We start from the raw sequence: 26,563 nt of genomic DNA, 5'->3' as shown, positions 1-26,563 counted from the left end.
GGTGCTGACTCAGCTCTTTTCTTTCATGCCGAAATCGCGCAGGGACTGGAGTGGTTCGCGGCGCGCGCGGCACGATCCGCTGCGTCGCGGCACCACCGCCGTGTCCGAGGTCAAGGCCGAGGTCGTGCCGGTGCTGGAAAAGCTGCCGGGCGGCCCGAGCGACGTGCCGACGGGCGAAAAAGTGTGGGCGCTCGCGTCCATTTCGTCGCTCCTCGAAGAAGAGCACGGCGCACGCAACCGGCGCCTGCTCCTCTCGCGCAACATTGTCGCACGTGTGCTGTACGAATTGGAGCATGATACAAACCTCGAGGTGCGCCGCGAGGCGAGCGGCGCGCTGCGCAACTTGTGCGTCGAGGGCGACAGCGACATTTTCGGCGAGCTCGTCAACAAGGGCGGTCTCGAGATCGTGTTGCAGTGCCTCCGCTGGGCGACCATGGGGCTGCAGAACCAGGAGCGCCAGATGGAGCGCGCCAAGGCACCGGCGCGCGAGGCTCGCGAACGCCTCCTCTCCAAGCCCGTCGAGCAGATGAACCGCAAGGAGCGCCGCCACGCCGCCAAGCTCGCGGCGGGCACCATGCACGAAGGCGCGCTCACCGACAACCCCGAGTTTGCGCCGGACGCCTCGGCCGCCGTCGACGTGCGCGGCTGGGCCGCCGACGCGCCGGCGTCGCTGGCGGCCATGGACCCCCCTGCAGCGCAGTGTCTCGTGGAGATGTGCGAGAGCCTCGTGACGATTCTCGGCTGCATCTGCGAGACGAGCGAGAAGCTGCTGGTGCGTGCGGTGCGCTGGGACTGGCAGCAGTCGCTCCTCGACGATACGCAGCACGCCGAGCGCCAGGCGTTTGCAGGCGACGCACTCGCCGCCTGGCTGTGCGAGGCGGTGAGCCTCGGCGTGCACGGCCTGCAGGCCACTTCGCCCTACTCTGCGGCGCTCGTGTCGTTCGGCACGGCGAGCGCAAATACGCTCTGTGCGCTGTGCGACGACGCCAAGCATGGCCTCGGCCGCGCCGTCGCCGGCCTGCCGACGCACCTCCCGCCAACGAGCAAAAAGGCTCGGCGGCGCGAGCAGGCGCCGGTCGTGCTCCCGACGCCGTCCGAGCTGGGCGCGGCGCGTGCCGAAGGCAGCCGCCGCCTCGCGCTCCTTGCGCAGGCCGTCGCGCTCCTGCCCACCGACGGCGCGGCCGGCGCGAACGCCGCGTCGCTGGCGACGATGGCAAGCGGCGTCCTGTGCAACGTGCAGCGGGCTGCGCACGCGCCAGAAGCGCTGGGGCCGGACGCCGCGCCGATCGTCGTCGCGCAGCACGGGCCGCTCGGCAAGTACATGATCCACGAGGTGCTTGCGCGCCTCACGCACCTCCTCTCCCTGACTGACGCCGAGGCATTTGTCGGTCAGAGCCAAGGCGAGGCGCTGCAGACCTCGGAGCTTGCGCTCGAGATTGTCGCCGAGATGATGAGCGTGCTGGGCCGCGGCGAAGAGGATGTCGAGCAGCTCTCAATCACGCACCTGCCGCTCGACGACGACGACGACGACGATGAAATGGAGCTCATGGAAGAGTTTGACGACGACGCGATGGACGACGAGCCCGAGGCGATTGCGCGTGGCGACGCCGAGCCCCACGCGCTCGACCGCTGGGTCTTTTCCGAGGTGCTCCGGACGCCGCTGCTCGGCGTCCTCTTGCGCCTCGCCGCGCCGAGCGACGCGTCCGAGCGCCAGGACCGCCAAGGCGCGCAGCGCCGCGCCGTCGAGCTGCGCGCGCTCGCGGCGGCGAACAACTTCTTGCTGCGCCTCGCACTCTTTGCGCCCCCTCCGCCGTCGCAGTGGCCGGGCGACGAAGAGACGCTCGAGCGCATCGCGCTGTGGCGCGAGTGGGTCGGCACTGCCTTCCTCGAGGACAGCGACGCGGAGGCGACGCCGGTCGGCAGCGCGCTGCACGAGGCGTGGGCGCATGTTTTCCGTATTGCGGCGCACTGGGCGGCCGTGCCGAGCGTCGTCGACGCCGAGACGCTCGAAGAGGCGCTCCCGTCAGCCATGGCGCCGCCGACCAGTGCCAATGCGGCGCACGACGGCCTGGCGATCGTCGACACGTGCCTCGGGTGCCTCTGGTCGATCGCACGCATCCTCGAGGGCCAGCTGCCGCTGGTGCAGGACCACGCCACGGCGCCGTACATCACCGCGCTCATGGCCGCTTACCAGTCGGCGCGCCTGTCGGCCGTGCGCATCAAGAGCCTCGGCACGTTGGCGGTGCTGGCACGCTCGCAGGCCTACCGCCAGGACGGCGCAGCGTCGCCGCCGGACGCCTACCTCCAGGTGTACGCCCAGCTCGGCGGGTTCTTTGTCGACGCGGCCGCGACGCTTGCACACGGCGACGTGGCGCACGTCGATATTCTCGCGGCGGCCATCAATGCGGTGATGGACACGTACGCGAACGAGCTCGCGCCGTGGGACATTGTCTACAGGCAGGGGCAGCTGCAGGAGAAGCTCGCGCAGCTCGTCGCGCCGGCGGCGGCGCTCGTCAAGCGCATCGACCGCCGTGCCAACGTGCCGCTGTATGCGGCTGCACACGAAAGTGTGCAGAATCTACGTGCGTTCCTCGAGTACCGCGCAAGTGTATAGTTATCCTAGATCCGCACGGCGGAAGACTCGGCGAACGATCTCGGGCCACGGCGCGGCGGGGCCGCGGCAGCACGGACACGACCCGGCGACCGGCAGGCAGAACGTGCGGGGCGTTGGCGTCGACGCGCGAAAGTGCGCGGCGAGGCATGTGAGGTGAAAGACGCTGGTGCAGCGCGTGCCGTCGGCCTGCGCCGAGGGGCACAGCGAAAAGGTGTGGGGCTCGTGCATCTGCACAGGTTCGCTACACACCCCGCACGCATGGTCGGACTGGTGCAGGATTGTCGCAGCGTGGGGGTAGGGGGTATCAGTGATGCGCTCGACGAGCGCGCGCTCGGTATCCGTGCAGGTATCGTCGTCGTGGTGCAAAGGGGAGCGTGTCTTGCGCTTGCGGGGCGGAAGTGTGCGTGCGTCTTTGAGCATGTCCCAGCTCAGGCCGAGCGTCGCGGCGTCGCGTGCGAGCGGCATCGTTTCGTGCCACGCGCCGGGCGGCGGCGTGGTCTTGCGGGGCCGCACTGCCGTGCGTTTCTGTTTCTGCCACGCCGACTCGGTCTCGCTCTCGGGCAGCGGCGGCCAGTCGTCGGCGCCCTGAGCCAGGGGCTGCGTCTCGCCGAGCACGCCGCTAAAGTCGCAGACCACTTCAGGATAGCTGGCTGGCAGCGGCCGCCCCGTCACCCGTCCGTGCGTGTAGAGGTCGGCGTCGCGCTCGTGGTACAGCCACACGCCATAGGCCCACTCGTTGAAAAAGGCGATTTTCAAGTTCCAGAAACAAAATGGCTCGGATGCAAGCAATGCACGCATGACCAGAATGCGCTGCTCTGGCACGCCACTTACGCGCGCCTTGGTGCGCTGCCGCCCCGAGCGACCGACGTACGTCGACTTGCGATCCGGCGGAAAGAGGGGCGCGTCGCTGCGGCCAGAGTACGCCGCGTGCTCGCCGTGCTCGGCATTGCGCAGGTGCCGAGAAACGTGCGGCGACTGCCACGACCATTCAAACTGGAGTGCGGCGATGCGTGACGGGAAATTGTACACCATCACGTCCATGGACCAGGGCCGTGCGAAGCGTGTCATGACCGCGCCTTGTGTGACGAGCCCATTGTGCTGCTTTATGCGCCGTACAGGATCCGGCGTCGAGCCTATATACGTCGTGTTCGCCTTACTCTGCGAGCGCAGCAGATAGCACACGTACAGCGGCGGCGCCGTATGCCGCGACACCGACGAGGCGCCCATGTGTTACGTGTATGGGAACTAAGCCGGTACACTTAAAGTAAGGTTGGGGAAACAAGGCACGCCATAGGGCGTTAGGGCGGGCGCTGCTCCCCACTGCCAGCATGTCCGAAGACTCTCCGAAGCCCATTATTGTCTGGTGCCATCCCCGGTCCTGCTCGACTGCATTTGAACGTGCGTTTTTGCAGCGCAAAGACACGCACATCTTCCACGAGCCGCTCGGAGACCCGTTCTACTTTAGCAAGGACCGTGCGTGCAGGCGGTACTCGGACGAGGAGTGCCGCAAGAGCGAGGCGTACGAAAAGTCCATCGAACAAGTCTCGCTAGGCCTCCTCGAGAGCGCCAACCAACCCAAGGACGAACCCTGCCGCTACATCTTCATCAAGGTACGCCTGCGCACTGACCACAGGACATGGCCCAGTACATCTTTGCCCCTGAGGTCCTGCACGAGCTGCACCCCAGCTCGCGCCTCTTCCCCTCGACGGGCGCGGTGGACAAGGTGAACCCGAAGGAGAACCCGACGGTGCTCCCGACCGCCCTCTTGCAGCGGTTCCAGCACACCTTTCTAATCCGCACGCCGGCCAAGAGCATCCCCAGCTACTACAAGTGCACGCAGGAGCAGGCCGCTGGCTTCTCGTTCTTTGACCCCGCAGAAGCGGGGTACGCGGAGCTGAAGCTGCTCTACGACTGGATCGCCGACCCCACGTCGACCTTCCACACGCCCACCGACGACAAGCGCTACGCGGCGTACGCCGTGCAGAAGCAGGCAATGCCGCCGCCGCTCGTCGATGCCTCAACGCTGCTCGAGAACCCCGGCGCAACGCTCGAGCAGTACTGCAAGGCGCTCGGCGTGCCCTTTACCGAGTCCATGCTCTCGTGGGACCCCGGCGCGGTGGACATCTGGGCCAAGTGGGGCAGCTACCATGCCGCCGCAGAAGACTCCTCAGGCTTCCGCAAGACAAAGGAGGGCCCGCCCAAGGACCTGTCGCAGCAGCCGCAGGTCGTGCAGGACTGTATTACGTACGTTGTACAACTGACACAGCGCGGTGACGCCGACGTACGAGTACCTGCATGACAAGAGCACCATCCGCCTTGGTAGCGCACAATAGCTTGCATGCTATAACCTTATTCAGGCTTGACTCCCAGCTCGCCGTTCTTGAACTGGCGCGACCACTGCGTTAGACAAGAAAAAACCTACCATCTGCGAAGGGATGGGGTGCAGAGGGGCCTGGTGGCGCCACTGCGTTAGCATAATCACGTACCTCGCGGTCGGCACTCAGCGTCCACAGACCATATGCAAGCATGCCGATGCCCGTCGCAGCGACAAAGGTGCTGCTCGCCCAGTTCTTCGGCCTGCGTCAGTTTGCGGTGCCTACCTCGTCCACCAGCCGCCTACAATTAGTTAGGGTACGTACCAGACGGCGACCAGACTTCCTTCGGGTACGGATAACGAGGACCAGCTCCCTGCGGTCAGCCAGGGCTACCCACCATTTTCCAGACAAATACGGTCCTGAGGAGGCAGCGCGGCGGCGACGGACGGGGCCTTCGGCCGAATTCGCCGGGCGGTCGCGTGGAGCGTGCTCAGGCCCATGACGGACGCGAAGCTGATTACGCTGAGCGAGGCGCTCGGCTGGCTCGCGGAGCAGCGGGTGTGCGTAGAGTGACTTATGCAGAACTCCGAAGCGCAATGCCTACGATACCGTGCGCTACGGCGAGTGGATTTTGGACAACAATGAGCTGTCGGCGCTCGGTGACGAACACTGGGCGTTTCTCGAGCAGGTCGGCCTCGCCGCGGCGGAGCTGGGCAAGTACGAGCTTGCGGACTTGTGCTTGTCGCGCCTGTCGACGCGTTTCCCCGACTCGCCGCGAGTCGTGCTCTTTCAAGGAACGGTGCTTGAGTCGAAAGGACTCCTGCGCGAGGCGCAGCACCTGTACGAGACGTTTTTGCGCATCGAGCCTGTGCACATGGTATGTGTTCTTGCTAATGCAGTTGATCAACAAGCGCCGCATTGCTGCGATCCGCGCGCAGCCGGACGGGGTTGCGGATGCGACCGAGGCGCTCGCCGAGTTTGTCGACCACTTCCCCCTCGACCAGGAGTCGTGGCAGGAGCTTGCGTCGCTGTACACGGAGCAGAACAAGTACGCCCAAGCCGCGTATGCCCTGGAAGAGCTGCTGCTCCTGGCGCCGCACAACAGCTACTACCTGCTGCAGTACGCCGAGACGCTGTACACGATGGGCGAGATTGCCAAGGCCTACAAAATATACCTGCGCATCCTCGAGCTGGGCGAGGGCAACATGAAGCCTAAGAGTGGACGTGCATCGGACCGCGTGAGCGGCCCGTGGGTGCGCACACTATGGGGACTCAAGGTGGTACGTATCGAAACTCATGCAGTGCACGACGCAGCTCCTTGCACACTCGGACAAGCGGACCTCGACTGACGGCGAGGTCACCGCAGAAAAGGTCCCGGAAATCGACACGCTGGTCACCCAGCTCATGCTAGAGAATGTCTATGCGCCCGATGCGCAGGACGCTGCGCCTGCGGCAGTGCGTGCCGCGGCGCGGAAAAGTGTAGCGCATGCGTAGTCAATGATCGGGCCTCGGCTAATTTGATCGGGTACGCGGCACGCGGGCAACGAGAATCTTAATTGCAAATCTCTTTTCGGCCGTGCCAGCCAAACAACGGGGCAGCAAAGGAACCCGAGCCGAGAACAAAACCTGCGCCATCGCACCACCTCCGGCTCGAGTCGTTGCGCTCGTGTCGTCTCAGTCGTTGTCACCCAGTGCCTAAGGGACTCAAATAGGATTGCCTGTGCTTGTTCACGGTATTCTACCTATCTGTACTCCCTGACTGGACCTTGCCACTGCGCTCCCCTGCCGTGCTCTGCTGCGTGCCCAACAAATTCTGTACGTATCCTCCGCGCGTGCATGGCGTGTTTTTGCGTGCTATACGCCGTAGACGCGCTGTGTGTGTGTGTAGCGTGTGTGTGGGACGGTACTAACACCGCCAGTTTGGGTAAAACGACCCGCTGAATATGACGGATAACCAATCTGCCGAGGTCGACATAGACAATATCATTGACCGGCTCCTCGAAGGTACGTGGTCTCTATCCACACCATACTAACCGCAGTGCGTGGCTCGCGTCCCGGCAAGCCCGTGCACCTGGAGGAGTACGAGATCAAGTATCTGTGCTTGACAGCGCGTGACATTTTCATCAACCAGCCGATTCTCCTGGAGCTCGAGGCTCCGATTAAGATTTGCGGTACGTGTTTACGCTCACACCAGGTGATATTCACGGCCAGTACTACGATTTGTTGCGTCTGTTTGAATACGGTGGCTTCCCGCCGGAGAGCAACTACCTGTTCCTGGGTGACTACGTGGACCGAGGGAAGCAGAGTCTCGAGACCATCTGCCTGCTGCTCGCGTACAAGATCAAGTACCCGGAGAACTTCTTTATTCTGCGTGGCAACCACGAGTGCGCAAGCATTAACCGCATCTACGGTTTCTACGACGAGTGCAAGCGTCGCTATAACATCAAGCTGTGGAAGACGTTTACGGACTGCTTCAACTGCTTGCCGATCGCTGCTATCATTGACGAAAAGATCTTTACGATGCACGGTGGTCTTTCGCCCGATCTGCAGAGCATGGAGCAGATCCGCCGCGTGATGAGGCCGACGGATGTGCCGGATACCGGTCTTTTGTGCGACCTGCTCTGGTCGGACCCTGACAAGGATATCTCGGGCTGGTCGGAGAACGACCGTGGTGTGTCGTTCACGTTTGGTCCGGACGTCGTGTCGCGGTTCTTGGCAAAACATGATATGGATTTGATCTGCCGTGCTCACCAGGTGGTCGAGGATGGCTACGAGTTCTTTGCGAAGCGGCAACTTGTCACTCTGTTCTCCGCGCCCAACTACTGCGGCGAGTTTGACAATGCTGGTGCAATGATGAGCGTCGACGAGACCTTGCTTTGCTCCTTCCAGATTCTGAAGCCCGCTGAAAAGAAGCAAAAATACGCGTACGGGGGTATCAATATGGGGCGGCCGGTTACGCCGCCCCGTAAGCAGAAGAAGAAGGGCTCTGCGTAACCAGGAAGAATGTATATACCGATCTGCCGCGCTGGAAGCGGGAGCGAGGTGCGCTTTGCTTCTGCCACCCAACTGCAATTCTCCTGGGATGGTTTCTTGCCATGTCCATGCCTGATTCAGGCCACTCTGGGCTGCGGAGAGTTTACATTCCTCTCTCAGCCACCGTAGAGCGTATGCGATAGTCTGCCAGGGCATCCGTTTTCAACACGCCACCCACACGTGGCTCCGCCTTCCCCACGCCCGCGGGCCCGCCCGGGGATGACGTTAAGCCACGTGGAGAAGTTCTCGGCGGAAGGTTCACCCGCACCGGCCAGGCACGGCGAGCCCTTCTTTAGCCACCATGGGAAAGACGGATGAACCCCCTGCGTACGACGCCAAAACGAACAGCCAGCCTCAGTCCTCCGCTAAGAGCGGCGCTGACCGCCCTTTGCCGGACGGTTGGGTGAAGCAGTGGGACAGCAAGTAGGTTACCACACACGCTGACCCAGCTACAACCAGTACTTTTACGTGAACACGCGCGAGACGCCCCCTCGCTCGACTTGGATCCACCCGGAGGACGAGGGCAACAAGTATGCTGCTCCGTCGGGTGCGCCGCCGGGCCAGCACGGCAGCGGTGAGAACCGCAACTATGGCGGTGCTCCTCAGCAGCCGTATCCCCAGCAGATGCCTCCGCCGATGCAGTCCTACCAGCAGCAGCCCATGATGATGCAGCAGCCTATGATGCAGCAGCCCATGATGCAGCAGCCCATGATGGGCGGCGGCGGCGGCGGCTTGTTTAACCGCTTCGGTGGCGGCGGCCTCGGCGGCGGCCTCGGCGGCGGCCGCATGGGCGGCGGCATGGGCGGCATGGGCGCCGGTCTGCTCGGTGGTGGTGCCGGTATGCTCGGTGGTATGGCGCTGATGAACGGCATGGGTACGTTGCACGACTAACGCAGACCACATGGAGCATGACGCGTACCAGGATGGCTACATGCAGGGCCAGATGAACGACGACATGGGCGGTGGTGGTGACATGGGCGGTGGTGACATGGGCGGCGATATGGGCGGCGGTGACTTCTAAGCGCTGTCCATTGCTCATCGTACCTACATCTCCGCTATGCATCCTGCCAATGTAAATTCTGCGCAAGGTCAATAGTTGCTTTTAATCATACGTACGCCAATCAATGCCGTCTTGCTCGGAAGTTTGCCTGGCTTGGGCGAGAGCACCGTCATCTTTTTCCGCGTCGTGTCAATGTCCGACACATGCAGCAGGCCAACGAGGCCCGCGCTGAGGAGCGTGGCCTCGCTCGGCAGCTCGCCTTCGCCGAGCTCCTCGGCATCGCTCGGGAGCTCGATTAGCGCAATGACCGAGTGAAGCAGCGACGAGAGGTCGCTCGACGAGTTCAGGGGGTCAAGCTTGTTCACTTGCAGCTCGCTCACGACGCGCTCCGCGCCGATCGGCAGCGCGGACGACGGCGCAATACGGTCCTGGCCCACTCGGTAGATGCTCAGCAGGTCCAGGGGGATCGTCGACGAGTAGGGGTTAAGCGTCGGCACGCCGCCGAGCGGCTCGGCATGGCCAGGCAGCGCCTCGCTCGCGTGCTCCCCCTCGCCGGCCACCTTGGGAATCGCAGGCTGCATTCCGTAAAAGTACGAGCGGATCTGCAGGTCCTGTAGCTTTTGCTTGTACACTTCATCGACATCAACCGCCTGTGTGAGCATGGATACGTACACCACCCGACTTGGGCACCTTGACGATCTGCACCGGGCTCTGCCCAAAGATCTTGGACAGCTCGAGGTTGAGCTTTTCGTGGCCGAGCACGACAATCATATCGACTGGGTTAGCCGCGAAACCTACCTTTGAATGCACGCGCGCAGTACTGGATGTACGAGTACCGGTTGCGCGAGTCGGCCGTCACCACGCCGGGCATGTCGAGCAGCAGGCCCGACATGCGCGCACGCGTATCTTTCACGAGGCGCTTCTCGACGTGGTACGCAAGCCAGTCGATCACGCGGTGTGTGTGCTGCTCGTTCTCACGCACATTGTGCTTGCCGAGCCAGTGCACAAGGGGCATGACGCTCTCGGCAGTCGACACCGTGGGAGGAAGCGCTCCGGTCGTCTGCGGCGTCACACCGTACGGCAGCGCAGGCGACGGCGATGGGAGGCAGTTGACCGGCGACGGCCGGAGCGGAATTGCACAGAGGCAGCCCGGCACAGGCACTGCGCCTTCGGACGGGTCGAGACCTATAATCATCGGCCACCATCCGGTGATCTCGCTCATGATCTTGGCCTTGTCGGCCTTTTCCTCCGGGGCATCTTCATGGTCGGAAAGTGGTTCGTCGTCCTGCGCCTCTTGCGCGACCCGCTCTGCCTCGGCACCCTCTTCGACGCTCGCGAGAGCAGGCGACCGCATCGCATAGTTCGCCAGGAACTTGACGAGCGACGTCTTGCCCGCGCTTTCCGGTCCCACAATCATCACACGAGGGCCCTGGCCGGCGGCGTGGTAGAGCTCGTTGGACGACGGTCCCTGGCCATCTTCGTAGGATGGCGGCGCGCCCTCGCCCCGCACGTCCTGCTCGCTGAGCGACTTGACGAGCGCCTTGTCGGTACGCAGCTGCTCACGAGCACGGATCCGAGCGCGTTCCAAGTTCAGGTGCAGATTTGCGCCGTACGTGTACACTGGCGACGGCTCGTCGGCCATGTACTCGGTCGATGCCGAGCCAGCAATCTCGACCTCGCCGCCGCCCCACGAAGAGATGGCGGCCTTGGCCTCGTTGCCAAAGGTATACCAGCGCTCCTGGGCCCCGCCGATGAGCGGCGCACCAAACACTTCTGCGTCGCCATAGTGTCCCGAGACCGGATCCGAGACAAAGCGCACAGAGATGGCCTCACCGGCATCCAGCTCGAAGCGGTACTCGGACCGCGGCGGGAGCGGCACGCGCCGCGTCTCGCTCTGCATGTCGACGACAAAGACGAGAATTTCTGTGGAGGTTTCTGGGGCCGACGATGAGTGGGACCAAGCGCAAGGCAGCGTGGCCGGGTGCCTCGGCACCCGAGAAGCGCGCACACCACGGCGCAGATGGAGAAGGTGATCTTGATCTCGAATCGCAAGTCGAGCGGCAAGGCAAGACGCGGCACGGACGCGTAATGACCGAAGGCTACGACTCGGAGGAGTCGGACGACGAAGGCGCCCACAAGCGCAACTGGGCCCAGGAAAAGGACCAGGACGAGGATGACATGTTTGCCGAGGAAGGCGAGAAGAAAAAGGACGAGAGCCAGAAGAAAGAGCCGCGTTTCCTGAAACTCTCCGAGATCGAAGGCCAGGAGTTTGGCGCACGCACGCAGCTTGGCGACGACGACGACGACGACGACGACGACGACGACGAGCAGGACCCCGAGTACGAGCTCGAGCGCGCTCTGCGTGATACGCGGCACCAGGATGCCAATGCAGATGCGGAGCGCACGCCGCCGGGCTCCGACGACGAAGACGCGCCGCGGTCCAAGAAGGGCATGGGCTTCAAGATCGAGCAGTTCAATATGAAGGCAGAGATGGCCGGCGGCCAGTTCGACGAGGACGGCAACTATGTTCGCAACAAGAAGGATCCCTTTGCGCAGAACGACCGGTGGCTCGACGGCAACTACTCCAAGAAACAGATCAAGGCCGCAAACGAAGCGCAGGCACGCCGCGAGCGCGAGGCGAAGGAGAAGGCGGATGCCGACAACGCCGTCTACCCCACGGCGGAGCACGCGATGCGGCCGTTAGCCGAGTGCCTCCAGCCCGGCGAGTCGGTGCTTGATGCGCTGCAACGCATTGGTGTCTCTGCGAAGCGCGAGAAGAAAGAAGGCGCAAAAGGCGACGCCTCGCGCCAGCTCGACCTCATTACGCACCTTACGAGCCTACTCATGTCGACCTTTGGCCAGATGAATATCTACGACGAGATGTACGAGAGCCTCGTTCGCCAGGTGCGGCGCGCAAAGCTCGTTCCAGAGGACTGGGACCCCTCGCGCAAGGTTTCCGAGACGGAAGAAGACGCTGTGCCCCCGCTCGCGCCGTCGTGGGAGTACAAGTGGGCGCCTGCGCACCTTGCCAACGCTGCAAAAGCCTCCAACGCCCCTCCCGAGCCTGATACCAAGGTCTACGGGCCGTTTCCGCTCGCCGACCTGCGCGCATGGGCTGCCCAAGGCTACTTTGGCCCCGACCATAGTCATATTCTCGTCCGCCCCGCCGGGAGCGACGCAGCGTGGCGCGCTTGGGCCGCCGCCGGGCTCCCTTTGTAGCCTCCACTTTTGTCGCCATGTCGTCGGTGTGGAAGACCTTGTCGCGGGTGCTGCGCATCGGGCATGCCCGCTACCTGGTCGGGAAGGACTTGGCAAACAATACCTACTACGAGATGCCGTCGCCTCACGGCTCCATGGACCCTCGCCACACGCGGCGGTACGTATTCAGCCTAACGCAGTGTGATGAAGTGGGCCGTGTGGAAAGCACCGTCGGACTACAACCCCAAAGAAGTCCCCATCCAGTGGGACGCGTGGATGCGGCATACACGCCGCGAGCCTCCCACGATCGAGGAACTAGTCAAGGATCTAGAGCGGCAGCGCATGGTGCAGCACAATGCCCGGGTTCTCGACATGCGTGAGCAGGCGGCGCAGGCGCAGCTTGCCGCGCAGCGCGAGCAAGAGCACGCCAAGGCGCTTGCCGACCAGCACCAGCGCGAGAAGCTGCGTATCGAGCAGAGCCGCGTGCATGCCGAGGACCCCGAGTTGGCGGCGCAGCGTGACGAGGCGAGCAAGGGCGATATTGAGAGTGCGGCGGTGAAGCCTGCGCGGCGCGGTGCATAGACAGACCATACCCAGTCCAATAGCTATCTGTGTGCTACTTAGAACTCGGCCTCGAGCTCGAGGGGCGACACGAGGGGCGTGCCGGCCTTCTTGAAGTGGTCGATCACCTTCTGGGCCTTGGTGGCAACGTCCGTGTCGGTCATCTTGAAGTGCTTGTAGGCGTCCTTGGCCGGGGCCGAGACACCGAACGAGTTGATGCCGTGGTGGACGTGAGCGTACTTGCCCCAGCCAAAGGTGCTGTAGGCCTCGACCGAGAGGATCGGGTGGCCCGAGGGCAGCACCTTCTTGCGGTAGTCGAGCGGCTGCTTGTCAAACACGCTGAAGCACGGGATCGAGACGACACGCGCCTTGACGCCCTGCTCGCCGAGCTTCTTGGCGGCATCGACCGAGATGCTCACCTCCGAGCCGGTCGAGACGATCGTGATCTCGGCGTTGTCCTGCTCGAGGACGACGTAGCCACCGAGCGACGCCTTCTCGATCGAGGAGTTCTCGAGGTGCGGCAGGCCCTGGCGGGTCAGCGCAAGCACCGAGGGGGTGCTGTAGCTCTCGATGGCCACCTTGTAGGCGGCCGACACCTCGTTGCCGTCGGCCGGGCGCCAGAAGTCGAGGTTGGGCACCGCACGGAGCGCCGCGGCAGTCTCGATCGGCTGGTGGGTAGGGCCGTCCTCGCCGAGACCGATCGAGTCGTGGGTCGCAACCCAGATCGTCTGGAACTTGCTCAGAGCCGAGAGACGGACCGAGCCGAGCGCGTACGACACAAAGTTGAGGAAGGTGCCCGAGGTGGGAATGTGCATGCCAAAGGCGTGCATACCGTTCATGATGGCACCCATGGCGTGCTCACGCACACCGTAGCGGACGTAGCGACCAGAGTAGTTACCCAGGTGCGTCGCCGGGGACTGGAAGTCCACCGCGTCGGCCCAGCGGGTGAGGTTCGAGCCGGTAAGGTCGGCAGAGCCGCCCATCATCTCGGGGATCACGCCGCTGAGGCTCTTGAGCACGCCCTCGGACAGCTTGCGCGTCGCGGCCGCATCGTCGGACGGCTTGAAGGTGGGCAGTGCCTTCTCCCAGCCCTCGGGGAGCTTGTGGGCGATGCGGCGCTCAATCTCGGCCTTCTCCTTGCCGTACTTTTGGCCGTAGGCGTCAAAGCGCTTCTGCCACTCGGCGTGCTCCTCGGCGCCGCGCTTGGCGTACGAGGCGTAGGCGTCGGCGACCTCCTTGGGGATGACAAACTTCTCGTCGGGGTTGAAGCCGACCTTCTCCTTGAACTGGCGGATGTCGTCCTCCTTGAGTGGCGAGCCGTGGGTCGAGGCCAGGCCCTGGTTCTGGGAACCGAAACCGATCGTGGTGCGCACACGGATCAGCGTCGGGCGATCCGTGTTCTTGCGCGCCTTGTCGACGGCCTCGTACAGGCCCTTGACATCCTTGTCACCGTCCAGGACGTGGAGCACGTCCCACTCGTACGACAGGAAGCGCTTCTCGACGTCCTCGGTGAAAGAGCAGGCGACGTCACCATCAATGGTGATCTTGTTGTCGTCGTAGATGGCGATCAGGTTGTTGAGGCGCAGGTGGCCAGCGAGCGAGGCCGCCTCGCTCGCAATACCCTCCTGCATACAGCCATCGCCGAGGATGACAAAGGTCTGGCTGTTGAACAGGTCAAAGTCGTCGCGGTTGAAGGTCGCGGCGACGTTCTTCTGGGCAATCGCGATACCGACCGCGTTGGCAAAGCCCTGGCCCAGGGGACCGGTGGTAACTTCGACACCGTCGGTGTGGTTCGCCTCGGGGTGGCCGGGCGTAAGCGAGTTGAGCTGGCGGAAGGACTTGAGGTCATCCATCGACAGCTTGTAGCCCATCATGTGCAGAATGATGTACTGCAGCGCACAGGCGTGGCCGTTCGACAGCACGAAACGATCGCGGTTGACCTGAGGTGAGTGGTGGCTAACGTACCCAGTGCGAGTCCTTGGGGTCGCAACGGATGACGCTGCGGTGTGAGTTTTCCTTTCAACACTTACCGGCTCCAGAGGAGGTGGGCAAGGGGGGCAAGGCCCATGGGCGCACCGGGGTGGCCCGAGTTGGCCTAGGATTAGCACGGGGCGTGGCAACATACCTTAGCAACAACATCCGCCGCGAGGGTACCTGTGGGTTAGCATGAATGTTTTCGTAGTACGTACGGATGGTGGCAACAGCCTTCTCATCGACGTCAGCGAAAGTAAAAGTCATAGTGGCAGTCGAGGTGGAAGAACAAGGGCTAGGGCAGCGGGCTGCACCCCACCCTTCACAGCAGGGTCTCGCCTGGCCCGGGCACGCCACGTGACGGAACGTTCGGCCGCTCAGGGTCTTGCTGAGTCAGCAATTTGCCACGAGGGTGAGTCAGCCAGAGAAGAGTCAGAAGGTAGGCGCTCGCAACGACAATGGATCCAGGGCAGAAGTACAAGCCGTATCAGCCGCTGGAGCTGAAGGACCGGCAATGGCCGTCAAAGGTGCAGCGCACCTCTCCGATTTGGACGTCTGTCGACCTGCGCGACGGTAACCAGGCGCTGGCCAACCCCATGACCGAAGACCAGAAGCTGCTCTTCTTCAAGAAGCTCGTCGAGGTGGGCTTCAAGGAGATCGAGGTGGCATTCCCATCGGCGAGTGACACCGACTTTGGCTTTGTGCGCAAGATCATCGAGTCGGGCATGGTCCCGGACGACGTCTGGATCCAGGTCCTGACGCCGGCGCGCGAGGAACTCATCCGCCGCACCTTTGAGGCGGTCAAGGACGCGAAGCACGTCATTCTCCACATGTACAACGCTTCCTCGCCCCTCTTCCGTGAGGTGGTGTTTGGCAACGACCAGGCCAAGACCACGGACCTGGCCGTGCGCCACACCAAGCTCGTCTCGGAGCTGATGGACCACTACAGCAAGCCAGAGAACGGCGGGACGACCTTCCGCTACGAGTACTCGCCCGAGACCTTTACGCAGACCGAGCCGGACTATGCGATCGAGCTGTGCGAGTCCGTGCGCAAGGCGTGGGGAAAGGCGTCCAAGGACAACAAGATCATCTTTAACCTGCCGGCGACCGTCGAGATTGGGCCGCCCAACCACTACGCCGACATGATCGAGTACTTCTGCCGCAACATTACCAACCGCGAGGAGATCGAGGTGTCGCTGCACCCGCACAACGACCGCGGTTGTGGTATCGCCGCCGCCGAGCTCGGCCTGCTTGCCGGTGGTGACCGTATCGAGGGCTGCCTGTTTGGCAACGGTGAGCGCACCGGCAACGTCGACCTGGTTACGCTCGGCCTAAACCTCTTCTCGCAGGGCGTCCAGCCGGGTCCCCTGGACCTGAGCGACCTCCCGTCGCTGATCGAGGTCGTGACCGGCTGCAACGACCTGCCGGTCCACCCGCGTCACCCTTACGCAGGCGAGCTGGTGATGACCGCCTTTAGCGGCTCGCACCAGGACGCCATTAAGAAAGGCTTCAACGCCCAGGAGAAGCGCAACAAGGCGGGCGACCCTGTCTGGAGCATGCCCTACCTCCCGGTCGACCCCCGCGACCTCGGCCTGACGTACGAGGCGGTGATCCGCGTCAACAGCCAGAGCGGCAAGGGCGGTATCGCCTACCTGCTGAACCAGGGCCTCGGCGTCGAGCTTCCGCGCCGCATGCAGGTGGCGTTCTACCAGGTGATCCAGACGATCGCCGACGAGACCAGCAAGGAGATGTCGACGGACGTCATCACCACGGCGTTCTGCGACACCTACCACCTGCCTCTCCCGGGCAAGGGCAAGAACGAGGGCAAGTTTGCCCTGCGCAACTTTACGCTGTCGGAGGAGGAGTCGCTGGGCGACTCGACCGGAGACCTCTCGACGCCGCGCCTGCGCACTTTCCGTGGCAAGATCGTCCACAACGACAAGACGCACGAGGTGAGCGGCAAGGGCAACGGCCCCATCTCGGCCCTGCTCGACGCGATCGAGAGGGAGTTCAACGTCTCGGCCAATGTGCGCGAGTACAGCGAGCATGCGGTCCGTGCGGACGCCGCGCAGATCGGCAGCAACGCATCGGAGAAGCGTGGTCAGTCGCGCGCGCAGGCCGCCTCGTACGTCGAGCTGGTGCGCGCCGATGACAGCGAGAAGCTCGGTGCGAACAAGGCGCCCGGCTTCTGGGGCGTCGGCATCGACGCAGACATCACCGCCACCAGTCTCAAGGCGGTGCTGAGTGCTATTTCGAACATGTTCTAAACCCTATGTGATAGTTATCTGTTAGACAGCCGCGACTTTCCCGTTGGCGTCGTACGACTTGATGGCATCGACCTTGGGTCCGCTGCCGCTCTGCGGGTCGAAGACGTAGCCCAGCCACTCTCTTGCGAGACGTTTGGCAAGCTCGAGGCCGACCACGCGCTGGCCCATGCACAATATCTGCGCGTCGTTGCTCAGCACACTGCGCTCGACGCTAAAGCTATCGTGCGCGGTCACTGCACGGACGCCGTGCACCTTGTTCGCGCTAATGGCCATGCCGAGGCCCGTGCCGCATATCAGCAGGCCGCGGTCCGCCTCGCCATTCGCGACCATCCGCGCAGCGTGCACCGCAATGTGGGGATACATGGTTTTGTCGCTCGCGTTGTTCACGCCGACGTCGATGACATGGGCGACGCGCTTGTCTTGCTCCATGAGGGCTTTGATGGCGTCTTTGTAGTCAACGCCGGCCTCGTCGGAACCGACGACAATCTTAAGGGGTGACTGGATAGCTGCCATAGTGTTTGGTGGGGTGCTGTGGCAAACACGGCCTGCTTTATAGGGCAGCACTCCCTTCCTCCTGACCCCGCCACCGTACCCAACCCTTTACCCCGCATCATGGGACTTTTCCCGATGACAGCCCGATCTTTTTTAGGGCCGGTTCCCGCCGGGTTCATTTCGGAAGACGACAATGAATAGTGTCCATCTTTCGGACAAGCTCCGCATCTGGACGACACCCTACTGTGAGCAGCTCGGACTTCCGTACTTCCCGAACCATGTGGCTACGGTGATCCGCTCGCTGCTCCTGTGGTACTCTGTCCAGCTGCTGTCGGCCGGCGTCTCGCCGATACTCTTTCCCAAGACGATGCGCGCAATGAGCGCGCGCAAGCGCGTGCAGTGGGACATGCACTTTGTCTCGCTGATCCACTCGTCCATCATTTCGCCGCTTGCGCTCTACTTTTGGCTCAACGTCGACGAGAGCAAGACCGACCTGGTGTGGGGCTACGACTACACCGTCGGCGAGATGTACGCCGTGTCTCTCGGCTACTTTATGTGGGACGTGATCCAGTCGGCGCGCTTCGAGTCCCTGCAGTTTGTGGTGCACGGCGCGCTGGCCATGACGGCGGCGGTCTTTGTCTACCATCCCTTCCTCATGTTTGACGGCCTCGGCATCCTCATCTGGGAGGCCAGCACGCCGTTCCTCAACATTCACTGGTTCTTTGACAAGCTCGGCAAGACGGGATCGCGCGCACAGCTCATTAATGCGTTCTTCCTGCTCGGTACGTACATCTCGGTACGCCTCGTGCTGGGCGTGGTCATCTCGTATCGCCTGATCAGCTCGGTCTGGACGCCGTCGCATCTCCTCGCGCATCCTGTGCCGCTGAGCTACAAGCTCTTTTACACGATCGGCCTTATGGTGCTCAACACGCTCAACTACTATTGGTTCTCCAAGATGGTCAAGGCCGTGCAAAAGCGCTTCGCGCCGAAGGAAAAGGCTACCTAATTACCACGCGTCGCCTTTTTCAGCGGAAATACGGACTAGCTCCGCAATGCGCTGCTCTTCATAGAGCACCTGCTGTACGATGCGTATTGCCTCGGGATCAGTACCCTGTATAGAAGCAAGCATGGCTAGCTTTTGGGCATGGGACGCGTGCAGCGCATTGCATAGCGTGCTGAGTTGCTTGCGCACCGCATCTTCGTTGGCAGACGAGATCGACTCGCGGCCCCCGCGCGTGACGAGGCGCCATACGCGCTCGGCATCGGTGCGTGTACGTGACTCGGGCCGTGCGCCCGGCGTCTTTTGGCGTTTCGCTTCGTCGATCTCCATACAGACCAGGCGCAGCGCCGTGTGTAGGCGGTGCGACGGATGCGCCGGTGCGGGGGAGGGATGGATGGAATAGTCGCTGCGTCAGCCAGAAAACCTACGCCCAGTAACCCTCGCTCTCGAGCAGTTCACGCTTCCACTGCCCCACATCGCCTTGGGTATCCAGCAGAGTGATGATGGCCTCGTCGAGCAGGACGTCATTGTACCGATTCCCGGTATAGTACGCATCGTCGGGATGCAGATCCGCGGGGAGCACGAACCCGTACTCGGCAAGGAGCGTCGTGTTCGCGTGCGCGCCGTACGTAATGCAGACCTCGTCGCCCTTGCGCCAGCCCTGCCGCCCAGCGCGCTCTGGCCGGGGCTGGCTCGGTGCAAGGAGCTCGAGGCCACCACGCACATCGTAGCGCACCTTGCATTCAAGCCACGGCACGGCCGTGTGATTCGCCATATCAAGTAGCGGCGCAAGCGTAAAGTTGTCCGGGTGCTGTGCATACCCCAAGTCCATGTAGACACAGCGCGAGTTGGTGCACATCCAGCCCCATAAAAAGTCGTGCTGGGATATTGTCGGTGCTGTGCCACACATGCCCATCGACGCCCAAATGTCCTGGTACATGGCCTGGGACGTGATCTGCGTCAGCTGGGCGCACCTACCTCGGCGATGTGGTGCCAGTCGCGATCAAAGCGGCTCTTTACTTGGTCTGCGCGGCTGCGTGCAGTATGCGACAGTGATTTTAAAATATCTGTGTTTTCCATGCCGCCCTCGACGGCCCACGTCAGCGGGGCGGTGGGAAATGCGTCCGGCAGCGATACGAGAAAAGGCGCGAGCACGGTATCCGGCCGCCCGCCTGCGCGCCACTGCGCAAGCGCACACGAAATAACCTGGTGTGATGACAGAGGCCCGCCGGCCCCCCGCTTCTCAAATGCATTCTTCCGCGGCGCATTGCCAAGCGCATGGCGCTTGTGCATCGACGAGCAGTTCAGCAGCACGCTCGGCGGCACTTCGAGCACGAGCTCCCCCGGCTCGACGTCCGCCGTGAGCACCAGCCCGCGACCCGCTTCATCAGAAAGGCCACCTACCTGGCACACGGTCCGACACGGCGACCTTGCACGGCGCGCGCGACGCGCCTTGCACGTATGCGTCCAGCGCGTCTTCCATCCTAGGTGGAGGTGGGGAACGCGGGGCCACGTGGATTGGAGAAGAAGCCGGCGGCTCCCTCTCCACCGCAATGTCCCCACCGAAGCCAACGGCGGAAGATTTGGACGACCTGGACGGTAGGTGCTCTAGCTCATTCAGATGTCCTCGACGACTTCCAGCAGAAGCCTGCTTCCGCTGCCCCTCCGTCCGAGAGTGCCGCGCCGAGCACGACCGAGGCCGAGCCGAAGGCCGAGTCGGGCGAGGGCGACGCGGAGGACCCCCTCTCTGATGAATTTGTCAAGGAGTTGACCAAGAACATGGAGTCGTTCATGGCGCAGCTCGGTGGGCAGGCGGGCACCCAGCCCCCCCCTACCGGTGCCGAGTCCGGCCAAGGCAGCCAGGCGGTGGCCGAGGACGAGATGATGAAGCAGTTTGAGCGCATGCTTGCCGGGCAAGGCGCGGGCGACAAGGAGCCAGAGACCAAAAAGGAAGCCCCGAATGCGCCAGCATCCGATGCGAGTTTCCAGGACGTGGTCCAGGCGACAATGGAGAAGCTCCGGCAGTCGAGCGCCGATGCGAGCAACGCGTCGTCGAGCGACGGCAATCCGTTTGCCGGCCTCGGTCTCAACGGCAACGCGGACCTTGCACAGATGCTCGAGGCGCTCGGTGGCGCGGGTGGCGGCGGCGAGATGCCCGAGCTGACGCAGATGCTGAGCTCTATGATGGAGGAGCTGATGAACAAGGAGGTGCTGTACGAGCCCCTGAAGGATATGCACTCGCGCTTCCCTGCCTACTTCAACTCGGAGGCGGGCAAGAAGCTGAGTGAGGAGGAAAAGAGCCGGTATAAGAAGCAAGAGGCGATCATGGGCGAGATTATCGGCCTGTTTGAGGCCAAGGACTACAGCGATAAGGACGCCGCCAAGAAGAAGCAGGTGGGCGACCTAGTGGCCGAGATGCAAGAGCTCGGCTCGCCCCCGCAGGAGCTGCTGGGCGAAATGCCCCCTGAGCTCGCCGGGCTCAATGGTATGCTAGGCGGCGAGGGTGGCGACGACAACTGCAGCATTATGTAGTCGCTACGAGATAGGATCGCCGGTATCGTGCGTGTGCCGCCGGACGAGGTGGCCGAGAGGAATTTCGTCTTCGTCAAAGCTCACGTCGACGATCTTGGGCGAGGACTTTTCCGGGGCCGTGGGCGCCTCGGCGCCGTACTCGAGATAGCTGCCGTACGGCGCATCGCCACTCGACGATTCCTGCGCGGGATCTGCGAGAAACATGCGGCTGTACTGCGGTGGGCGCACCTCGAGGCCCTCGCTGCCGCGGCGCACGCGCACGCGTGGCGAAAAGTCAAACTCCTCGTCCTCGTCCTCGGCACCGGGCGAGCCGTTGAGCGAATGCTGTGCGTGCCGCGCGAGCTCCGCGGCGTTGGACGGCTGCAACGCGGGGTTCAGCTGTTCATCGCCATAGGTAAACGCCGAGTCGGGCAGGTCGTGCCGGCGGCGCTGGCGCGCGCGGGGATCCGGCGGCGGCCACAGGAACTGCACTTCGGCTGGGTGAGAGCATTGCAACGTACGTTCGTCTGCCGAGACAGGGTACAGGAGCCCGTCGTGCACCGGCTTGGAAAACGGCCAGGGCCACAGGAGGATATTCGAGCCAAAGATCTCGGTATAATTGCGCCAGACGCCCACGTCGAAAGGGAACTCGGTAAACGGGATCTGTCCCCGGCGGATCTGCCGCATGACACGATCCAGCTCGTGCGTCTCGATGGTAGTGTTGTTGATCGCAAGCAGGTAGATCTGGTACCACATCATGATGCTCGTGAGCAGGATCGGCGGAATGCCCACGAGGTAGTTCAGCACGAGCATCACGACCTCGGACGTCGACGGGCGCGCAAAGTACCAGTCGGTATTCCACCAGTCGACGACGCGCAGGCACAGCATCGCGAGCAGGTACGTCCCTGCAATGGTCAGCGCCGTAATAAAGCGCATAAAGTGCGCGTGGTTTCCGTTTCCGACGCAGTTTCCGATCCACGGGCAGTGATGGTCCATCCGCAGCACGCACCGCTTGCACTGCTTGCAGTGGTGCGCTCGAGGCGGTTTGAACGCGTTGCACTTGTAGCAGAATCGGCGGTGCTCGGACGAGAGCTCGACGCCGTACTCTGCCATTGCCTCGTCGGGCGTCCAGCGGGGCGGCACGCCGCCCGCGTCGCTCGTCACCGCCTGGTAGTAGGTGATGTACATGTAGGCCACAAGCACGTTGAATATCCCAAGCACGCGCACCAGCTGCTCAAACGAAAACGAGCGCGTCGTGCGGTAGTAGGGCAGCATTATAAAGAACTGCGGCGAGAGATGCAAAAAGACCATGACCAACACGACACCCGTCACCCTGCATGAGCCTCACTACGTACCATAGAATCTCTTTCGGGCTCAGAAGCGAGCGTGGGGGAGGGTGCGTGGGGGTATAATCAAGCTCAATGCCTTCGAGCGGCGCAACCTCCTCGTGCTCGTCCTCACTCTCGGACACATACCCACTCGCCTCTGGACGCGCGGCCGGCGAGGCTTCCATCGTGTTGCTGACTAAGGAGTGCACGGCCCTATGGCGCTACTCGGCTGCGCCCCGCGCGGCATTCTCGGCCTTTTTGCGCGCAAGGACCGCGGCAAAGCCGCCAGGCTCGCCCATGCCGGGCATCACCGCAACAGGCGCCGCGTTCGTGTCGGGCGCGGACCACGACGGGGCCTCGGCGGGCTTCGCGGCAGGCTTCGGCTTCGGCGCGACCGGGGGCTGCCGCGGCTTGACCGGCGGCGCCTCGGGCACTGGCTCGAGGTAGTCGGCAGGCGCCCAGCCAGAAACGCCGTCCTTCTTGACGAGCCACCAGCCGCTCTCTTCTTTCTCTTCCAGGTCGACAATGTCGCCCTGGCGGAGCGGAAGCTCACCTTGCTCAACCGTTGCAAAGTCGTACAAGGCTTTGTAGCGCGGGTTGCGGCTGCGCGACGGCGGTGGCGGCGGCGGAGCACGCGAAGACGCGGCGGGGGCCGCCGAAGCTGTAGGAGCCGCAGGCGCGGCGGGAGCAGCAGGGGCCGCAGGAGCAGCAGCAGCAAACGGCGTCGGCGCAGCAGACGCAAACGGCGTCGGTGCAGCAGAAGCAAGCGGCGTAGGTGCGGCCGGCGCTGTCGGAGCGGCCGGCACAGCAGGCGCAGCAGGCGCGGCCGGTGCAGAAGGCACACTGCGTGATCCAGCGACGGGCGCCATCGCACCCAGCTGCGTCACGGGCGGCGCAAGCCCACCGAGGCCGCCAGCGATGGGCGGCGCGGCACCAGTGCGTGCCGGCGCAGGAGGCGCCGCCGGGGCCGCCGGGGCCGCCGGGGCCGCAGGGGCCGCAGGGGCCGCAGGGGCCGCAGGGGCCGCAGGGGCACTGCCTTGCAGGTACGGCGGCAGGCCGCGTGCAGGCGGAGCAGGCGCCGCCGGTGCGGCCGATGCGGCCGGCGCGGCAGGTACCGACCGCGGTGCTGGGGCAGGCACCGACCGCGGTGCCGGCGCTGACACGGCGCGTGGTGCAGGTGCCGGTGCGCGGCGATCCGTGCTTGGCCCACCCGGGCGCAAGAGCTTGCCCGTCGTCACCGGGCGCACGACGCCCGGCTTCTTCCTCGCCGGTGGCCGCGACACACTGTTGGGCGGCTCGCCCGAGCCGACCGAGACGGTCGAGCTCTTGTAAACGTCGCCCCGCTGGACGCTCTCGTCCTTCTTAAAGGTAACGTGTGCCTTCTTGCGTCCCTTGCGCACGTACTCGAGTTGGTTGGCGATATTTACATGTGTGCTCCCCCGCGTCTGCTGCAGGATCCGCGAGACAAACTCCGTCTTAAAGTCGAGGTGGAGCAGTGGATCGCCCTCCTCGTCGCCGGTGTTGAGGATGACCCAGTCGTCGCGCAGGCCCGACAGACCTGCCGAGCGGATCGACGAGAGGGCGATGCGGCGTTCGCACATGGTCTGCGGCACCTTGTTCACGAGCTGCGTGACGAGGATGTACACCGTGCGCTCCGTCATTACTAGGAAGCGGGGGCTCGGGCGCGACGAGCGGCCGAGTTTCGAGACGAGGAGCTGCGCGCGTGCGCTAAACACGACCGGCTCCTGTGCCGGAATGTTGGCCGCGGCCCGCAGCATGCGCCCCTCGGCGGAGGACCCGTTCAGGTCCAGGTAATCGCCGAGGAACCGGCGCATGCTAATCAGACTAAAGCGGCGGCGCTCCTTGCGCCCCGCCAGCACCTGGTGGCCATAGTCGCGCATGACCAAGAAGTCGTTGCCCTCGCGGCTGCGGCGCCACGCGCGCTGGATGCGGCGCGCACACTCGTGCTTGTAGCGCATGTACGCACGGAACGCGCGCTGGATGCGCATCGCCATGTTATGCCAGTATCGGTCGCGCATCGTCTCGAGCGCAAAGAGCGTCTCGGGATTCTTGATAAAGCCCTTGGTCGCACCCAGCTGCCACTCGTCGCGGGCGATGCCGGTGTCGATAAAGATGCGCTCGCAGCCGCTGCGTGCGTCGCCTTGCCAGGTGTACTCGCCTGCGTACGACGTCGCGGGAGAGAGCAGGTAGAAGCGCTGCACGATCTTTTCAAACGTGTTGCGGTACGCAAAGCCGGCGCGACGCACACGCACATTCTCCTGCAAACCGAGGTACTTGATCTGGTGCAGGATCGCCTGTCCGTCGTACTCGCTCGGGCTCTTGTTCTGGTTCGGCTTGATCGTGCGGATGTACGACGGCTGTGCGCGCATCAAATTCTCCACGAGCAGGTTCGCGCTCGCCTTGATGCGGTCTCCCGCACTCGGTGGGCGCTTCTTGCTGTCTGGGTCCGGACGGTCCGGGAAGAGGCCTTTGAGGAACTGGTTGCCGGACGAGTCGACCAGGTTCAGGATATCCTTGAGGAGCGCATCCTTGTTCTTGTCCGTCATGCCGCTCACGTTGTACATCACGTCGCCGGCATAGTGGCGCACAAGGAACTTGTTGCCGCGCGCCTCAAAGTGCGGGTTCGACGCGAGCATCGAGGTACGCTGCACGAACGAGTTGTCCGCCGCAGCGGGGTCCGCATGCGCCGTCGCCATCGCGTCGTTCAGCGCGGAAAAGATGCCCGGCGGCCGGCGCTCCTCGATCAAATCGCAGACGACCTTGTTGTTAAAGTACTTGATCGGTGTCCACTGGATCTGCTCCTGGGCGTACTCCTCCTGCTCCTTCTTCAGCGTGAGCTCAATGAAGATCTGCTGGAGCTTCTCGTTGACATAGTTGATGCACAGTTGCTCGAACGAGTTATTGTCAAAGATCTCGAAGCCATAAATGTCCAGCACACCAATCACGTTCGCCGCCTGGGTGCGCGCGTTGAGCGAGGTATTGATTCGTGTCACGATCCACTCAAAGAGGTTGTTGTAGATCGCCTTGCTCAGCGCGTCACGCACCGACGCGGCTTGTGTGGGGTTCAGCGGCACTTCGTACACCGAGCCACGGCGGCCGCCGCGCTGCGTCTCCATGATGCGCTGCGTCAGCGCCCGCGTCACGGCGCCCGCATCGACCTCGAGCAGGTACGCGACAAACGAGGGGACGTCGGCGTTGGCGATCTCGGCGTCGCCCTGCTGGTTCTCGGCAAAGGTCACGTTGCCGAGCCACAGGATGGAGGCGAGCATGCGGAAGATGCTCGTCTGTTCCGCCTCGCTCAGGCCAATAATGTTCATCGCATCGCGCGCCGCAGCATAGTCTGCGTGGTCGTCAATACCAGGCACGTCGAGGCACTGGCTGTTGGCCGTGTACGCATAGGCTTCCGGGCCTTGCAGGCCAAACATTTCGCGCTGCTGCGGTGTAGCAGCCTTGGTGAACTGGTAAAAGATGTGAAAGTTGCGCTCGTTGCGGATCTGCCCCACGACGCGCCCTTTTTCCAAGAGATAGTTGGTAATGTTGGCGCCGATCGGCGTGCCGTGCGCATCAAACATGATTTCGAGGTACTTGCCGTGGCGCGACGAGTTGTTGTTGCGCAGCGTCTTGGCACAGCCGAAACTCTCGAGCAGCGGATTCGTCGCGAGGACCATGTCCTTGATTCCCTGGATGCCCGACTGCCCATCGTTTCCACTGACGGCGGCAATGTACTGCATGATACGCTTCGCGGCCTCGGTTTTTCCGGCACCCGACTCGCCGGAAATGATCACGCACTGGTTCTCTTTGTACGCAAGCATGTTGTAGTACGCGCCTTCGGCAATGGCGTACACGTGGGGCGCCATCTCCAGACGGTTCTTGCCGCGGTACGACGCGAGAATCTCGTCCGTGTAGATGCCCAGGTCACGGAAAGGATTGACGGAAATCAGCACGTTTCCAATGTACGTCTGCGTAAGTGAGAGACACGTACGTAGATCTCGGCATTCTCAAAACGCTTGCGGAGGTTGTCGCTGATCGCCTCGTTGCTGATCTGCGTCAGGAGTGTCATGTCCGACACGCCGGCCTGCGGCTTCTTGAAGCCTTCGCGCCAGTCCGCCTTGACGATCCCGCGGTTCGACGGGGGGGCCGCCGGCGCACCCGCACGGCCCGCTTTCTTCGCACCCGCGCGCTTCGAAATGACCATGGTGGCGGTGGGTAGGATCGGGCCGTGCATGCGGGGCCAATGCAGGTGTGTATTGTT

General features: G+C 63.4%; 16 protein-coding genes across 16 annotated transcripts; 9 read left to right on the top strand and 7 right to left on the bottom strand.

Moving 5' to 3' along the window:
- Positions 1-25: 25 nt before the first annotated feature.
- On the top strand, positions 26-2,614 carry MJAP1_002243 (uncharacterized protein; the record flags this gene model as incomplete). The annotated part of the gene is made up of 1 exon (XM_060266186.1): positions 26-2,614. The coding sequence occupies one exon, from the start codon at positions 26-28 to the stop codon at positions 2,612-2,614; it is 2,589 nt and encodes an 862-aa protein (XP_060122169.1).
- Positions 2,615-2,619: 5 nt separating this feature from the next.
- On the bottom strand, positions 2,620-3,655 carry SLX1 (Slx4p interacting protein; the record flags this gene model as incomplete). Its single annotated transcript, XM_060266185.1, has 2 exons — positions 2,620-2,653; positions 2,694-3,655. 2 exons carry the CDS (start codon positions 3,653-3,655, stop codon positions 2,620-2,622), a joined length of 996 nt encoding a protein of 331 aa, XP_060122168.1.
- Positions 3,656-3,942: 287 nt separating this feature from the next.
- Positions 3,943-4,947, top strand: MJAP1_002241 (uncharacterized protein; the record flags this gene model as incomplete). The annotated part of the gene is made up of 3 exons (XM_060266184.1): positions 3,943-4,224; positions 4,248-4,858; positions 4,881-4,947. The coding sequence occupies 3 exons, from the start codon at positions 3,943-3,945 to the stop codon at positions 4,945-4,947; spliced, it is 960 nt and encodes a 319-aa protein (XP_060122167.1).
- A 480-nt stretch (positions 4,948-5,427) lies between these two features.
- oca3 (TPR-like protein) lies at positions 5,428-6,423 on the top strand (the record flags this gene model as incomplete). Its single annotated transcript, XM_060266183.1, has 4 exons — positions 5,428-5,489; positions 5,512-5,806; positions 5,829-6,209; positions 6,232-6,423. 4 exons carry the CDS (start codon positions 5,428-5,430, stop codon positions 6,421-6,423), a joined length of 930 nt encoding a protein of 309 aa, XP_060122166.1.
- Positions 6,424-6,872: 449 nt separating this feature from the next.
- Positions 6,873-7,923, top strand: GLC7 (protein-serine/threonine phosphatase; the record flags this gene model as incomplete). Its single annotated transcript, XM_060266182.1, has 3 exons — positions 6,873-6,933; positions 6,969-7,100; positions 7,124-7,923. The coding sequence occupies 3 exons, from the start codon at positions 6,873-6,875 to the stop codon at positions 7,921-7,923; spliced, it is 993 nt and encodes a 330-aa protein (XP_060122165.1).
- A 340-nt stretch (positions 7,924-8,263) lies between these two features.
- Positions 8,264-8,983, top strand: MJAP1_002238 (uncharacterized protein; the record flags this gene model as incomplete). Its single annotated transcript, XM_060266181.1, has 3 exons — positions 8,264-8,385; positions 8,412-8,836; positions 8,859-8,983. The coding sequence occupies 3 exons, from the start codon at positions 8,264-8,266 to the stop codon at positions 8,981-8,983; spliced, it is 672 nt and encodes a 223-aa protein (XP_060122164.1).
- A 68-nt stretch (positions 8,984-9,051) lies between these two features.
- Positions 9,052-10,862, bottom strand: CLP1 (polynucleotide 5'-hydroxyl-kinase; the record flags this gene model as incomplete). Its single annotated transcript, XM_060266180.1, has 3 exons — positions 9,052-9,612; positions 9,635-9,738; positions 9,761-10,862. 3 exons carry the CDS (start codon positions 10,860-10,862, stop codon positions 9,052-9,054), a joined length of 1,767 nt encoding a protein of 588 aa, XP_060122163.1.
- Positions 10,863-10,909: 47 nt separating this feature from the next.
- MJAP1_002236 (uncharacterized protein) lies at positions 10,910-12,742 on the top strand (the record flags this gene model as incomplete). The annotated part of the gene is made up of 2 exons (XM_060266179.1): positions 10,910-12,144; positions 12,361-12,742. 2 exons carry the CDS (start codon positions 10,910-10,912, stop codon positions 12,740-12,742), a joined length of 1,617 nt encoding a protein of 538 aa, XP_060122162.1.
- A 38-nt stretch (positions 12,743-12,780) lies between these two features.
- On the bottom strand, positions 12,781-14,959 carry TKL1 (transketolase; the record flags this gene model as incomplete). The annotated part of the gene is made up of 5 exons (XM_060266178.1): positions 12,781-14,661; positions 14,687-14,720; positions 14,752-14,816; positions 14,847-14,875; positions 14,911-14,959. The coding sequence occupies 5 exons, from the start codon at positions 14,957-14,959 to the stop codon at positions 12,781-12,783; spliced, it is 2,058 nt and encodes a 685-aa protein (XP_060122161.1).
- A 191-nt stretch (positions 14,960-15,150) lies between these two features.
- MJAP1_002234 (2-isopropylmalate synthase) lies at positions 15,151-16,959 on the top strand (the record flags this gene model as incomplete). The annotated part of the gene is made up of 1 exon (XM_060266177.1): positions 15,151-16,959. One exon carries the CDS (start codon positions 15,151-15,153, stop codon positions 16,957-16,959), a length of 1,809 nt encoding a protein of 602 aa, XP_060122160.1.
- Positions 16,960-16,980: 21 nt separating this feature from the next.
- Positions 16,981-17,472, bottom strand: DERI1 (ribose-5-phosphate isomerase; the record flags this gene model as incomplete). Its single annotated transcript, XM_060266176.1, has 1 exon — positions 16,981-17,472. One exon carries the CDS (start codon positions 17,470-17,472, stop codon positions 16,981-16,983), a length of 492 nt encoding a protein of 163 aa, XP_060122159.1.
- A 172-nt stretch (positions 17,473-17,644) lies between these two features.
- MJAP1_002232 (uncharacterized protein) lies at positions 17,645-18,457 on the top strand (the record flags this gene model as incomplete). The annotated part of the gene is made up of 1 exon (XM_060266175.1): positions 17,645-18,457. The coding sequence occupies one exon, from the start codon at positions 17,645-17,647 to the stop codon at positions 18,455-18,457; it is 813 nt and encodes a 270-aa protein (XP_060122158.1).
- Positions 18,458-19,934, bottom strand: MJAP1_002231 (uncharacterized protein; the record flags this gene model as incomplete). Its single annotated transcript, XM_060266174.1, has 4 exons — positions 18,458-18,857; positions 18,880-19,406; positions 19,430-19,833; positions 19,856-19,934. The coding sequence occupies 4 exons, from the start codon at positions 19,932-19,934 to the stop codon at positions 18,458-18,460; spliced, it is 1,410 nt and encodes a 469-aa protein (XP_060122157.1).
- Positions 19,935-20,004: 70 nt separating this feature from the next.
- PEX19 (Peroxisome chaperone and import receptor) lies at positions 20,005-20,983 on the top strand (the record flags this gene model as incomplete). The annotated part of the gene is made up of 2 exons (XM_060266173.1): positions 20,005-20,050; positions 20,073-20,983. The coding sequence occupies 2 exons, from the start codon at positions 20,005-20,007 to the stop codon at positions 20,981-20,983; spliced, it is 957 nt and encodes a 318-aa protein (XP_060122156.1).
- A 3-nt stretch (positions 20,984-20,986) lies between these two features.
- Positions 20,987-22,475, bottom strand: PFA4 (protein S-acyltransferase; the record flags this gene model as incomplete). Its single annotated transcript, XM_060266172.1, has 3 exons — positions 20,987-21,459; positions 21,484-22,295; positions 22,318-22,475. The coding sequence occupies 3 exons, from the start codon at positions 22,473-22,475 to the stop codon at positions 20,987-20,989; spliced, it is 1,443 nt and encodes a 480-aa protein (XP_060122155.1).
- A 36-nt stretch (positions 22,476-22,511) lies between these two features.
- Positions 22,512-26,506, bottom strand: MYO1_2 (class II myosin; the record flags this gene model as incomplete). Its single annotated transcript, XM_060266171.1, has 2 exons — positions 22,512-26,270; positions 26,294-26,506. 2 exons carry the CDS (start codon positions 26,504-26,506, stop codon positions 22,512-22,514), a joined length of 3,972 nt encoding a protein of 1,323 aa, XP_060122154.1.
- Between the last annotated feature and the right edge of the window lie 57 nt (positions 26,507-26,563).

This window comes from Malassezia japonica, chromosome 3, assembly GCF_029542785.1.
Source record: "Malassezia japonica chromosome 3, complete sequence".
Lineage (NCBI taxonomy): Eukaryota > Fungi > Basidiomycota > Malasseziomycetes > Malasseziales > Malasseziaceae > Malassezia > Malassezia japonica.
This window is presented reverse-complemented; position numbering and strand designations above follow the sequence as displayed.